The 12,778-nt window shown below is 33.2% G+C and overlaps 1 protein-coding gene across 1 annotated transcript in view; it reads left to right on the forward strand.

The window, feature by feature from the left end:
* The window catches only part of EML5 (EMAP like 5), a 110,667-nt gene that overhangs the window by 61,469 nt on the left and 36,420 nt on the right, over window positions 1–12,778 (forward strand). Inside the window, 10 exon segments of the mRNA XM_040559871.1 lie at window positions 451–653; window positions 1,076–1,187; window positions 2,634–2,761; window positions 3,629–3,770; window positions 6,193–6,345; window positions 7,178–7,309; window positions 8,463–8,551; window positions 9,338–9,514; window positions 10,507–10,708; window positions 11,434–11,560. Of these exon segments, the coding sequence (XP_040415805.1) occupies window positions 451–653; window positions 1,076–1,187; window positions 2,634–2,761; window positions 3,629–3,770; window positions 6,193–6,345; window positions 7,178–7,309; window positions 8,463–8,551; window positions 9,338–9,514; window positions 10,507–10,708; window positions 11,434–11,560 (1,465 nt within the window).

Consider the following 12,778-nt stretch of genomic DNA (forward strand, 5'->3'; position numbering starts at 1 on the left):
TACTTTATAGAATTTTAAAATTCATATAACTGCAATGTTTCAATCATACAGAGGTCAATACATCAAACCTCAAAATTAAAACTCCCGAAAACATACCGTGAAAAGGATGAGATATCAAGATGTAAACAATTTTTTTCAAGTATGTTTTATGAGGAAGTTCTTTGAACTGTGGTAGATACTATTTATTTTGTTTATAGGTGAGGTTTCCAAATGTACTTTCTCTTTGTTCTATGTCTGTTCGTGTATGTATGTATTTAAAACCAGATTCAAGTAGTAAGTTAGAAGTAACGTTTTATCAAATAGTACAAAAAGTCTATTTTGTGAGGCTTGCTTTATAGAGGGTATGGTTACCTAGATGAGAAAGATCTGTTGCTCTGGGTAAAGTTACGTAGTTTTGGGGAAATACAATAACAAGCAAACTCTTGATGACTTGTTTTTCTTTTAAACCAGGGGGAGGACTAATTGGGAGAAAGGGCTGCATAGGTGCAATGGGAAGAACCGATACAATGATGTGTGCAGTATATGGCTGGACTGAAGAGATGGCATTCTCTGGAACTTCCACAGGGGATGTCTGTATCTGGAGAGATGTGTTTCTTATAAAAACTGTCAAAGCACATGATGGTCCTGTGTTCAGCATGCATGCATTAGAAAAAGTAAGTTAACTGCTAGCATACAACATAACTAATATAGACCCAAATAAAAGTGTTTTGCTATGATATAATTTCATTTTCCTGTTCCAGCTACCTCTTTGTCAAGCTAGAAAGAATTCCAAGTTCACCATCTGAATGAAGGGGGGATTGTTCTGTCAGACTATGTTGACCTGCCATATTTGTTGTTATGTGATGATTTGTGTGAAGTTAAGTTTGCACAGCAGAAGTTTAGAGGCTTAGTTGTCTTATGCACAGTTGGTAACTCAGGAGAGTGAGACTAACTAGAAAATCATGAAACTTTTTTACAATGAAACCTTCAGAATTTACGTAACAACTTGAGTTAGTATGCTGTAGTAATCTGTTGGTTCTGAAATATTAAGGAAAGATGATCAGTGATTCTAACTTGTGGATTTTTTTTTTTCCAGGGATTTGTCACTGGAGGAAAGGACGGGGTAGTAGCTCTCTGGGATGATACCTTTGAACGCTGTCTCAAAACGTATGCCATCAAAAGGGCTGCTTTGGCCCCAGGGTCTAAAGGTAACACAGCAGACTTTTTCCTCATTTTGATTTTATTTAAAATACTTTCTTTGGAAAACTTTTTCTGTGGAATTGCTTTCCCCAGTCAGGTAAGATCCACATTTAACATAACAAATACTAAAAAATAATATTTTTAAAGCTTTACTGATTCTGAGTAAGTCATATTTCTTTTGTGAGAGGCATGGCATGCTGTAGTGTTTGGTTGCACATTTGGTGGGGACAGATCTTAATATTTAGAATGATAGAATCATTTAGGTTGGAAAAGACTTAAGATCATGACGTCCAACCATCAACCTAGTTATACCAAGTCCACCACTAAACCATGTCCCTAAGCGTCACATCCACGTATCTCTTAAATACCTCTAGGAATGGTGTTTTCATCACTTCCCAGGGCAGCCCATTCCAATGCCTAACCACCATTTCTGTGAAGACCTTCATGATATCCAATCTAAATCTCCACTGGAATAACTTGAGACCATTTCCTCATGTCTAAAGTCCGCTTCCTTATGTCCTATTTACCTTACTATCTGCGTGAATTAATTGATTTAACTTTGAGTCAGTTACCTCCCAGGCGACTTTTTTTTTTTTTAAGTGATGACCGTAAAGCCTATTATGTTATTATGTTTCTAATTATGAAGTAATCTTTTCTGATCTTTTTTGTTTTGGAGGAGTCTACAAAAGGAATGGAATTTAGAATTGTGGTTAGTTTGGTAAGGGATTAGTACATTTTATGAATTTTATGATTTAATTTTCTGTAATTGCATATGTGTGTTGAAATGATTTAAGAATTCTTTAATTCCTATTCCTTTAATTTGTTCTTGCTCTTAGTGTTGATTTATGGTTTTCCCTACTTGATGTTCTGGAAATAAGGTCGTGTCCCGTTGTGTGTCCCATGTCCCCCCTCCACTAATCTATTAAATTTTTATTTTCTGCATTTTAAAGTATATGATTTAATTTTCAGAAATCATGAATGGAACACACGATAACTAAAACATTCTGTTACTGCTTTTCTCATTCTCCTATCTGTTCAATGAAATGCTATGTTTAAAAGTAACATAAATGCTGTATGTAAAGATAGTGATATAGCTGATATTTCACTTGCATATTTTTTCAGTAGGATTGTCAGTGAGTCAGGCTGATTAAACTTCAGAAATACTCTGAGAAGAAAGATTAGTGGCAGTTGCTTTATGTAGTAGTTTTATTATGGAAAAAAAATCTCAAACTAGAAGTTTGGAAGAATGACTAGCGTGTGTTCTTTCATTGGTTGGGCAATTGCTAAATATTCCTAAATGAGTCCGAACATATAAATTCTTCCATGCAGGACTACATTCTTACTTGTTTCCTACTGAGTATCCTTTTCTACAATCAGAATGTAATGTGTACATGTGAAAAAGCCTCTTTAAGGCATAATTGAGAATCTTGTCTTAAAATATTTTAATGTTCTAGGTCTCCTCTTAGAAGATAATCCTTCTATACGTGCCATATCTTTAGGGCATGGTCATATTTTAGTGGGCACAAAGAACGGTGAAATATTGGAGGTGGATAAAAGTGGACCAATAACTCTTCTGGTTCAGGTACGTGTTAGATATCAGATATTCCATATCACAAATACTGTTTTATTTTTCAAATAAAGACTGTTGTGAAATAACAAGCATTTTAGTAACTAACAAAGTTAACAAGTTACTGTCATTTCATACATTGTTAAGGCTAGGATAGAGCACTGTGACTATTTAGTGAGCAAAACATATCACAGTATTTCATGTAGAAATTTGTTCATCGAGTTCATTCTGTCAAACAGACTTAAAACTATATTTCAGTTTAAAAATAAAGTAAGTCAATGGATCCTCCACCAAATTTCTTACTAACTTGTTTTGACTATTAGTTACTCATTATTTTTTTAAATTGCCTCTTTTGAGGTTTATTTTTAGTTTCTCATTGTAATTACATAAAAAACATTTTTCTCTTTGCTATACTAAGCAGACAGTATTTCTTAAACCTGTCTACAAAACATTTTTTTTGTTTTGTTTTTTACAAAATATGTCATCATATGATTTCCTTTCATACTTAAATACAAGTCTCTGTATCGTCAAGTCATGTTTGTGAGTGTTCAATGCAATATGTAAACAACTGGAGTTTTTAAAGAATGTATTAGAACCTGATGCCCTAATCTAGGAAAAGGAAAACTCTAGGTGTGTGTGTAGATAATATCTCAGAGAAAGGTTTTCACTGGTATAAATTACTATAATTTGCACTTAAGTAGGAAGGTGGAGTTTTTTTCAGGTGTTCTGTTCTATTTAGACATTTCTTTATTATCCTGTAAATGTATGCATGTTCTCATTCTGTTGTGTTTGTGATTGTTTGGTTTTTTAAACCCCTTAAATGTTTTGTTTCTTAATTCAGTTTTAAATATAAAATCATCTGATTCACTGTGTTTTTTTCAGGGTCACATGGAGGGGGAAGTTTGGGGTCTAGCTACTCATCCTCATTTACCCATTTGTGCCACTGTAAGTGATGACAAAACCTTAAGAATATGGGATTTATCTCCTAGCCATTGTATGTTAGCTGTTCGCAAATTGAAGAAGGGTAAGATGCTTAGTATGAAGAAAGATCTAACTGAATTCAGTTGTTATTTACTGGCATTATGATTCTTGTAAAAGCAAGACCAAGTAAATTCCTTTCTTTGATTACTTTATTGCTGCTGTATTCGCAAGTTATGTAGCCCTTAAGCTAATGAATCTGTATAAGAGATTTCTGTGTAATACTGTTCTTAATACATTACATTTGCAAATAAGCTTTAAGGCAATAAATTTACAATAAAAGTTGAGCCAGTGACTTGAATCTGCCATGTTGTCAATAATACTGCAAGCATATTGGGACATTTGAGGAATTCAAATTTTGGAAGAAATCTCAGAAGTCATGTTCTTCTTTGTGAATGTTACAAGAGTCTGGAATGACAAGGAAAGAGAAGAACAGTCATAAAATTCTTATTGTATACCATATAATACAATTTTATTTTGGATGAAAAATCTTCTGTAAACGACACCATATACAGACTCTTTTTAGCATTAGACCACACTGTCCTTAACTAGGGTTTAATAATATGTGTGCTTTGCTAGACAAAGGCTTCATCTGTTTGCAGTTCAGTAAAGCACTTTGAACCATACCTTCTGGGAAGCCCAGCTGAAAATGATCTGGATCAATGAACTAATTGTAAGAAAATCCATAAACTGGCACAAGCAGAGGTGGTAATGATTAGGAAAAAAAAGTTTCAAGTTGGTGGAGTCTGCTGGACTCATAAAGCCAGTAATCTTAATATTTTTAATAGTCGTTTTGGCAGAAAAGTAAGGACTGTGATGACCTAATTTGATGATAAAACAAATTTTGAAATGCTTTGGCAATCTTAAAAAGCACCTGTTTATTGTACAGAAAGAGCTGGATACTCTTGCAGACTGCAGTAATAGAAGTGGCATAATGTTTCGTAATTAAAAAAGGCAAGACTTGATGACCATAAGAAAAATGTCTGTTTAGCTGAGGAGTAACTGAGGTGCAGAAGATCAGAATGTTCTAGCTGAACACAGGATGAAGTCTACATGTAATAGTTATTTTTCTCAGGACATATTGAAGTATCTATGTAATTTACAAGAGACTAATCAGAGTATTTTTGATGTACACCTCTCATCTATGTTCAGATGAGTTGAACTGAACTGAAAGTTGAGCTTGGACAAAGAGGAGCCACAGGGTAGTGAATATGAAGCTTTGTCTGATAGAGTCAGTATTGCTAAACAAAAGATTACCGATGACAAGTTTTTCCATGGGGAGAAGGGAAAAATATTTATGCCAATGGAAAATTCTGGCATGGAAACAAATATATAATAAGCTGATCATAAATGCATTTAGATTGGAAATTAAACTGTCAAATGAATGTTGACATGTTTAGTGGAAAGATTATATGTTATAGTGACCGTGGAAACAAACAACTGGATTCTGTGAGTGCAGGAGGTCTTTTCCAACTATGTTCTCCCTAGTAGAGCAAATGGTAACAGACATCTGGCATCAGATCTCCTGAGAATAAGAGCAAAATTAAATATATAATATATATATATATATATATATATATATATATAAAATAATAGATGATATAGTAATATGATATAGTAATATGATATAGTAATATGATATAGTAATATGATATAGTAATATGATATAGTAATATGATATAGTAATATGATATAGTAATATGATATAGTAATATGATATAGTAATATGATATAGTAATATGATATAGTAATATGATATAGTAATATGATATAGTAATATGATATAGTAATATGATATAGTAATATGATATAGTAATATGATATAGTAATATGATATAGTAATATGATATAGTAATATGATATAGTAATATGATATAGTAATATGATATAGTAATATGATATAGTAATATGATATAGTAATATGATATAGTAATATGATATAGTAATATGATATAGTAATATGATATAGTAATATGATATAGTAATATGATATAGTAATATGATATAGTAATATGATATAGTAATATGATATAGTAATATGATATAGTAATATGATATAGTAATATGATATAGTAATATGATATAGTAATATGATATAGTAATATATATATTTAATTTTGCTCTTAACTACTTAACTACTGTCATCTATATATATATATATATGTCATCTATATATATATAGAGAGAGAGAGAGAGATGACAGTAGTTAATCTTATTATTTAGGTTAAATGTTGATCAATATGCAAATAAATCTAATCAGAGATTCTGAAGTTGTGTACTTGTTGTTTACCAATGGCTTCTGTGTACTGTCACAGGGGTAGAGCTTGGAAATGATCTTGGCAGCATCTATAATATTCCATTAGACTATATACTAGAAGAACAGCTTTATTTTATTTTATTTACTGGAAAAATAAATCAAAAAGAGGGATTATTCACATACCTGAATGACATGTCTGTGTTCATCACAGGAGGCCGATGTTGCTGCTTTTCTCCTGATGGAAAAGCATTAGCTGTTGGTCTCAACGATGGGAGTTTTTTAATAGTTAATGCAGATACCCTGGAGGATCTAGTCTCCTTCCAGCACAGGAAAGATGTTATTTCAGAGATCCGGTTTTCTCCTGGTAAGTGACTTTAAATGGGGATTTTTATGTACAAATTCTTCAAACAAGCTTTACAACCTTTAAAAGAAGTAGAGATCTACAGTACTCTTTTACATGTAACAAATAAAAGTAAGGAAGACTAATGTTAATGTTTTGACACAAAAGTATCATTTAAGGATGAGATTATTGGAACAGGTTTGCTCATAGTAACCTCCTAAATGCAACAGTCAGATTTTAAATCATGAGCATCGGGCAGCCTCCCTAGGGACTGAAAAAAGAGTTCTACTTTAAGCTGTGTAAATTTGGCTCTACACTTAGGTTACTTTTAGCTAATCAGAGGGCTTGAAACTGATATGTTGGAAAGTTGTGGTGCCTTTTTCTCCTTCCCTAGCCCTTCTTCCTCCCTTAACGATCCCAGTGAAGCCTTTTTTTTTTTTTTTTAAATAGTACAGCTCATATTTTGGCACTGAAATTTATGGCCTAAACTATTAATACTGTTTCAGTGAAAATAATATTCTGTAGGCAAAATTTGATGCAAATAACTGATACAAGTTCTTACGCAATATTGCCTTCTGGTTACTTCAGCCTTTCGACTCTTTGAGTGCAAGAAATGTTTAAAATTTCATCCAATAGTTTATTGTTTAAAGATGTACCAATGTAATGGTTATATATTTTATACTGAAATTTTGATTGTGATACCAGCATTAGTCTCTTGGGAATGATGTATAAATTAGCAAATTTACGTGAAAGACATCTGAGATGAATATGGCTGAATTCCAGAAAGCACTTGTTTTTAATATTCGGAGCATTTAAGTTTTTAAAAATTTGTCGTGTTTCTACTGATGTGTTTTAGGGGCTGGAAAGTACTTAGCTGTGGCATCCTGTGACAACTTTGTAGATATTTACAATGTAATGAGCAGTAAACGAGTAGGAATCTGCAAGGGAGCTTCCAGTTACATAACGCACATGGACTGGGACATAAGAGGTAAGTAGCATTCATCTGAACTGTAAAAACGTCCTAGAAGGTGGAATATATTACAGACTAAAATGGTAAATTACATCAACAGCATGAATTTATGATGTCACTGACAGGTTTGATTCTTCAGTTTATGAAGATACAGCATGTGAATAAATACAAAAACATGATTTTTACTGCTATTTAGAAGCTGTGCAACTTGAAGTAATACAGATTGTCTCTAAAGATTTTATTTATTTATTACGTCTTCTGTGTTTATTGTTTGACTTCTGCCCCTTGAATAGTGCACTGCAAAATACATATGTAGCTCAGGAATATGTGTTCTTGAATATTGTCAAAAATAACAAAGACTGTTGTTTCTACCTTATTCCTGGATCTTAATACATGATTAATTTAAGTACTAATTTCAGTTCCATTTCATACAGAAACATAGCAGTGCAATTGTATAGTCTGTCAGTTCCTGCTCCTATTCCTCCACATAACCACCTTTGTAACTGTCCAACTTAAAATTAATTTGAAAAAGTGGTAGAAGTTAGCATCTTTTGAGATTTGTGAATACAGCAGGAGGACAGGAACATTACTGAGAATTTCCCTCAGAAAAGAAGTATGAGGGCCAGCAGAATTCAGCTGCTTGGAAACAGCCATTGGCCAAGCAGCATGTGTGTTCCTCAAGCCCATGAAGCACGTGCATAATAGTCAGCCGTTTGTCACAAATGAGCTCTGAATCATACCCAGTTCATTCTGTCTGCCATCTGATGGGATAACCATAAAGAATTGGGTAAAGTGATATATTAGTGCAGTTTTCAGAGAGACCGTGTGTATAAGGGGTGGACTGACTCAGATCCTCGGAAGACCATTCTTCTAGTTCCAGTCTTTATGCATGCAACTTAGGAACAAAAAAAAAAAAATTGTGTAATGATGTTAGATATATATATATATAAATATATAAATGGAATATTAAATATATACATATATAATAAATAATATTATAATAATATAATATTAATTATATTACATTATATTGATATTATATATTAATTATATAATATTATAATAATACAATAAATATATATTTGTATATAAAAATATATATTAAATTAATAAATATATAAATGGAATGTTCTAATGAACTTTAATGTACAATATGTAATATATTTTATAGGGAAGCTCCTGCAAGTTAACACTGGTGCTAAAGAGCAGCTATTTTTTGAAGCTCCTCGTGGTAAAAAACAGACCATTCCTACTTTGGAGGTGAGGAAATAAAATGTCTTCTTACCTTGTTTGCAACTTACAGTTATGATGCAGCAGTCTATGCTACATAGGGGAGAATGATGTATAAAACCACAACCGTTCTATTGAAAAAAAAACTTTTATTGGAGCATTTTCTGTCCTTTGCCCTTTTTCATAGCCTGTTCAATTAGGTAATGTGATTGGAGTGAGAAATTACATAGGGGGTATTGCATTTGTCTCTTCTGTTGAGAAATAGACATGTGTCTGACTTGTGCTCTTGTGAAAATCTCACTGGACTTTTGTGTGCTGCTTCTGGTACCTAAACACCTTGGAAAACCTACTGCAGATTACCTAGCCCTTAACCTTGCTTTGGAAGACCTCATGTCTGTCTTTATATAACAATGTAGTGTAGTATGCATAATATGCATAGGCAAGTGTAGTATATTGTAGCTATAATATTTGTTTGTTTTCTCAGACATAGAGCATTATCAGAGGGCAGAGAGTGAAAATGAGTAACTTTCAAAATAATGGTTTCTATGAGATTGAAAAACAGCATTGAAAAATGTAATTTGTTTTCTCTAGCCTGAAAGGACAGGTAAGTTTTATATGTGTCTAGCGATTGTGGAAGTTAGTAGAAATAAAGTTAAGGCTTTCACATGAAATCCTGAAGAAAATTAGCAGTTAATATTAAATTATTATCTTTTAGATGGCATATTTTTCAGTGCAAGCATTTTTTCTTGAAATCAGATATGGAAGGAAACTGCACAGGAAGAAGCATGCTCTGACTCAAACAGGTTGTTTTTGTAGGTAGAAAAGATTGGCTGGGCATCATGGACAAGTGTTCTGGGCTCTTGCTGTGAAGGAATCTGGCCAATAATTGGTGAAGTCACAGATGTAACTGCTTCATGCCTCACTAGTGATAGTAAAGTATTAGCCACAGGAGATGATTTTGGATTTGTGAAGCTATTTCGATACCCCGCTAAAGTAAGTAGTTCTCAGCTGTGCATGTTGAAGATTGGTTAATAAAACTGCCTTTCCAAACTATTTGTAAAAGTGTACAAATTGATCATTAAGAACTAAATAGTACTTTTAAACTTTTGTCCTTACAATTGAAGGAAGGCATTCAATATTACAGATTTGCAGTGCATTAAACCGTAAGTTACTGAGAATGACCATTCCAGGTCAGACTAAAGAGACATCTCGCATAGTGTCCTGTCACTGACAGTGGCAAATGAGTAGGGGACAATATAAGAACAGGACAGGCATGTAGTGATTCTCTCCCAAATTATAGTACTTTGCGGGTCAGGCTCTTTCTGATAATATCTTTGACATTAGTATCCACAGTGTGGTTTTATCAGCGTATTTTTAGCTCCTTAAGCTCTTGTTTTGGAAGACAATGAACAAATCTTCCCCAAATTATCTACATGTCATTCATGATTTTATAAATCTTCATTCTGTCCCACATCAGTCTTTTTTTTCCTAAAATGAAGAGCTGTAACATTATTTAATCATGCACCGTAGAATAGCCATTCCGGAAGCATATTATTTTTATTGTTCTTCTAGAAGCTTTCTAGTGTTTCTGTATGTTTGTCAGTAAATATTTCTTCAATTTTGAATGTTACCATGCTAGGGACGTCAACAGTGCACAGGCATTGACCCAAAATATTCCCTGTGCATTTTATTCTTAATCTGCTAGATTATATTCTCTCATTGGAAACACAATGCAGTGTTTATTGCTGGATTCTCTTTATAAAAAAATTCTTACATGCTTGGTGTAGAAATTTGGTTACACTTCATAGCTTTGCTATAGAAGAGGAACTCAGTAAATCATAGGATACATGCAAATGCAAACTAAATAAAGCATAAACTAAAAAAAGTTAAGAATGTGTTACTGGACAGAGGTATACTGGCAACTCATTTTGGTTTTATCAAGAAGATTGGTTACTTTTTGATCTGTGCCCTTTCTTCTCCCTTAGGGAAAGTTTGGAAAATTTAAGAGGTATGTTGCTCACAGTACCCATGTAACAAATGTCCGTTGGACCTGTGATGACAGTTTGTTGGTCACTGTTGGAGGAGCAGACACCTCTTTAATGCTGTGGACTTATGAGATGGAAGGACATCGGGATACCAGGCAGTGTGACAGTGAAGAATCTGATCTAGATTCTGAAGAAGATGGAGGTCAGTAATAATTTATAAAACTGGCTGGATTATGCTGTTTCAAGAAACCTGTTTATTACTTAGAAAATTGCTAATTAATCAAGTTTTATATGTGTTTACTGTAATCTTAAATAGAGAAGACTCTTCAAATACACTAAGTAAAATTTCTCTGAGGAAAAGACTGATAAGCTGTTGTGAAGAAAATGATAATGAACTATTTGATTTGCTGTTTTGAGACAGAGTTCATAAAAAGTCTCTTGACATCCTTAAAATGAAAAATGTTCTTATTGTAGTTAACTTTAAAAAATCTATATAGGAAAGTAAATTTATAGCAGTTTAGACTTGGACACTATTTGTTAGAGCCTCATGGATGGATCCGGAAGTAGAGGACAGCCTGGTGCTAAATCTTCCAGAACTTAAGAGCAGGTGTCATGTAGCAAGATGCTTTGGAGTGACCCTGAGTTAATGGCAAGTAAGCAGAAATAGGGTAGCTTTGAATGTCCCTTGAATCTTTGTTAATAGTTCTTTCCCCAAGGAAGTTTTAGGGAGTTTTATTTCTTAGAAAGTTCTAATTACAAACGTTCATGATTCCCAGCTACTTTCTCTTGTTTGTGCATTTGTTATTGATATATCATAGTTGTTCTTGTAGTCCAGTACTTCACTGAAAGATGCACAAATTTTGATTCCTTTTTTTATATCTTATTTTGTTTTTATACTACTTGCTTTGATTTTTTTTTTTTTTTTAGGTTATGACAGCGATGTGACAAGGGAAAATGAAATTAATTACACCATCAAAGCCTTATCAACAAACATTAGACCAATGTTTGGAATTAAGCCTCATCTGCAACAAAAGGAGCCAACCTTAGATGAAAGGTAATTGCTAAATTACAATTCTAGCCAAGAAAGCAATCTGAAAAGATGATTAACAGTAAAATATAATTATATTCATGTGCATACACATCTAAAAATTATATATAAAAAGATTGGAAATACTTTCTAGGGAAAAAAATGCTTACCAGTTGTCATGATTAAGGTCTAGGCTGTACCTCTTCTTCAGAGAGAATAAGAGACTCCAAACGATGTATGTATTTTACTATGTTTGGGGAGTTTCTTGAGATATTTGCTGCTGTTTAATTATCTACTGCTTTTGAAACTTTTTATGCACCAAGAAATAGCTAGTGGTGTCACTGTAGGTATGAACCTACACAACTGTTTATTGTAAGACAGCTTTCAATTGTCTTTTCCAACAAACAGATTTGACAAATTTGTCTAATTGCTCTGTGCATGGTTTCTGTCTCCAGATAACTTCTTCCTTTCTTTGAAAAATTCTGTCCACAGTGTTTCTGCAGTTTCTATTCATGAGTCTTCGAAAATGAAGTTGATTTCTTTGCGTGATTTGGAGTTAGTTGTATTTCCTGGTTCACTGGCATATGCTTTAGAAGAGAGAGGAGATGTTGGGGAGCAGAGCAGAATTAGACCAGCAGATAAAGTAGATGTGAAATAAAGCAATTAAGGAACACTAGTACTAAAGAGAGAAGTAAGGAAAATACAACACAGTTTAACTAGGAGGAAGTGTATCAAGAAGTAGCAGATCAGAAACGTATTGCAGGAATGTGAGGTTACAATGTGTGCCTGCTTTCCTCAGTGAAGGGGGCAGATCTGTGGTGCCCTCATTGAGTCTGATGTTTGTGGGGATTTTAGTGTCATCTTTTCCCTGAAGTATGGAAAGAACGCATGCATATAAAGCTGTGGTTCCCAGTCTTGTGTTTAAAATGAAAATTGTCTTTCTGTTGATTAATTGGACACATATGATATGAAAATTCTTTGGTTCTGTGAAATAGAAAAGAAAAAAATGCGCATGGTATAAATATTTTGGATTTATATATACTCTTTCCTTTGGAAGCTGTGGTTAATTTCTTTTAATGAAACTCTTGTATTTCATTCAACAATTTTCTTGAAACTGATGGAGTTATGGTTTTCATTTTCAAATAGAGTATTAAAGAAAATTAGTTCTGTAGTAAGGTGACTAGGCTTCAAAATGTGTCAAAGTTGATGAAAGGATTCAATTGCCTTCAGTGTTCAAAAGTTTTA

This window comes from Cygnus olor, chromosome 5 (assembly GCF_009769625.2).
Source record: "Cygnus olor isolate bCygOlo1 chromosome 5, bCygOlo1.pri.v2, whole genome shotgun sequence".
In the NCBI taxonomy this organism is placed as follows: domain Eukaryota; kingdom Metazoa; phylum Chordata; class Aves; order Anseriformes; family Anatidae; genus Cygnus; species Cygnus olor.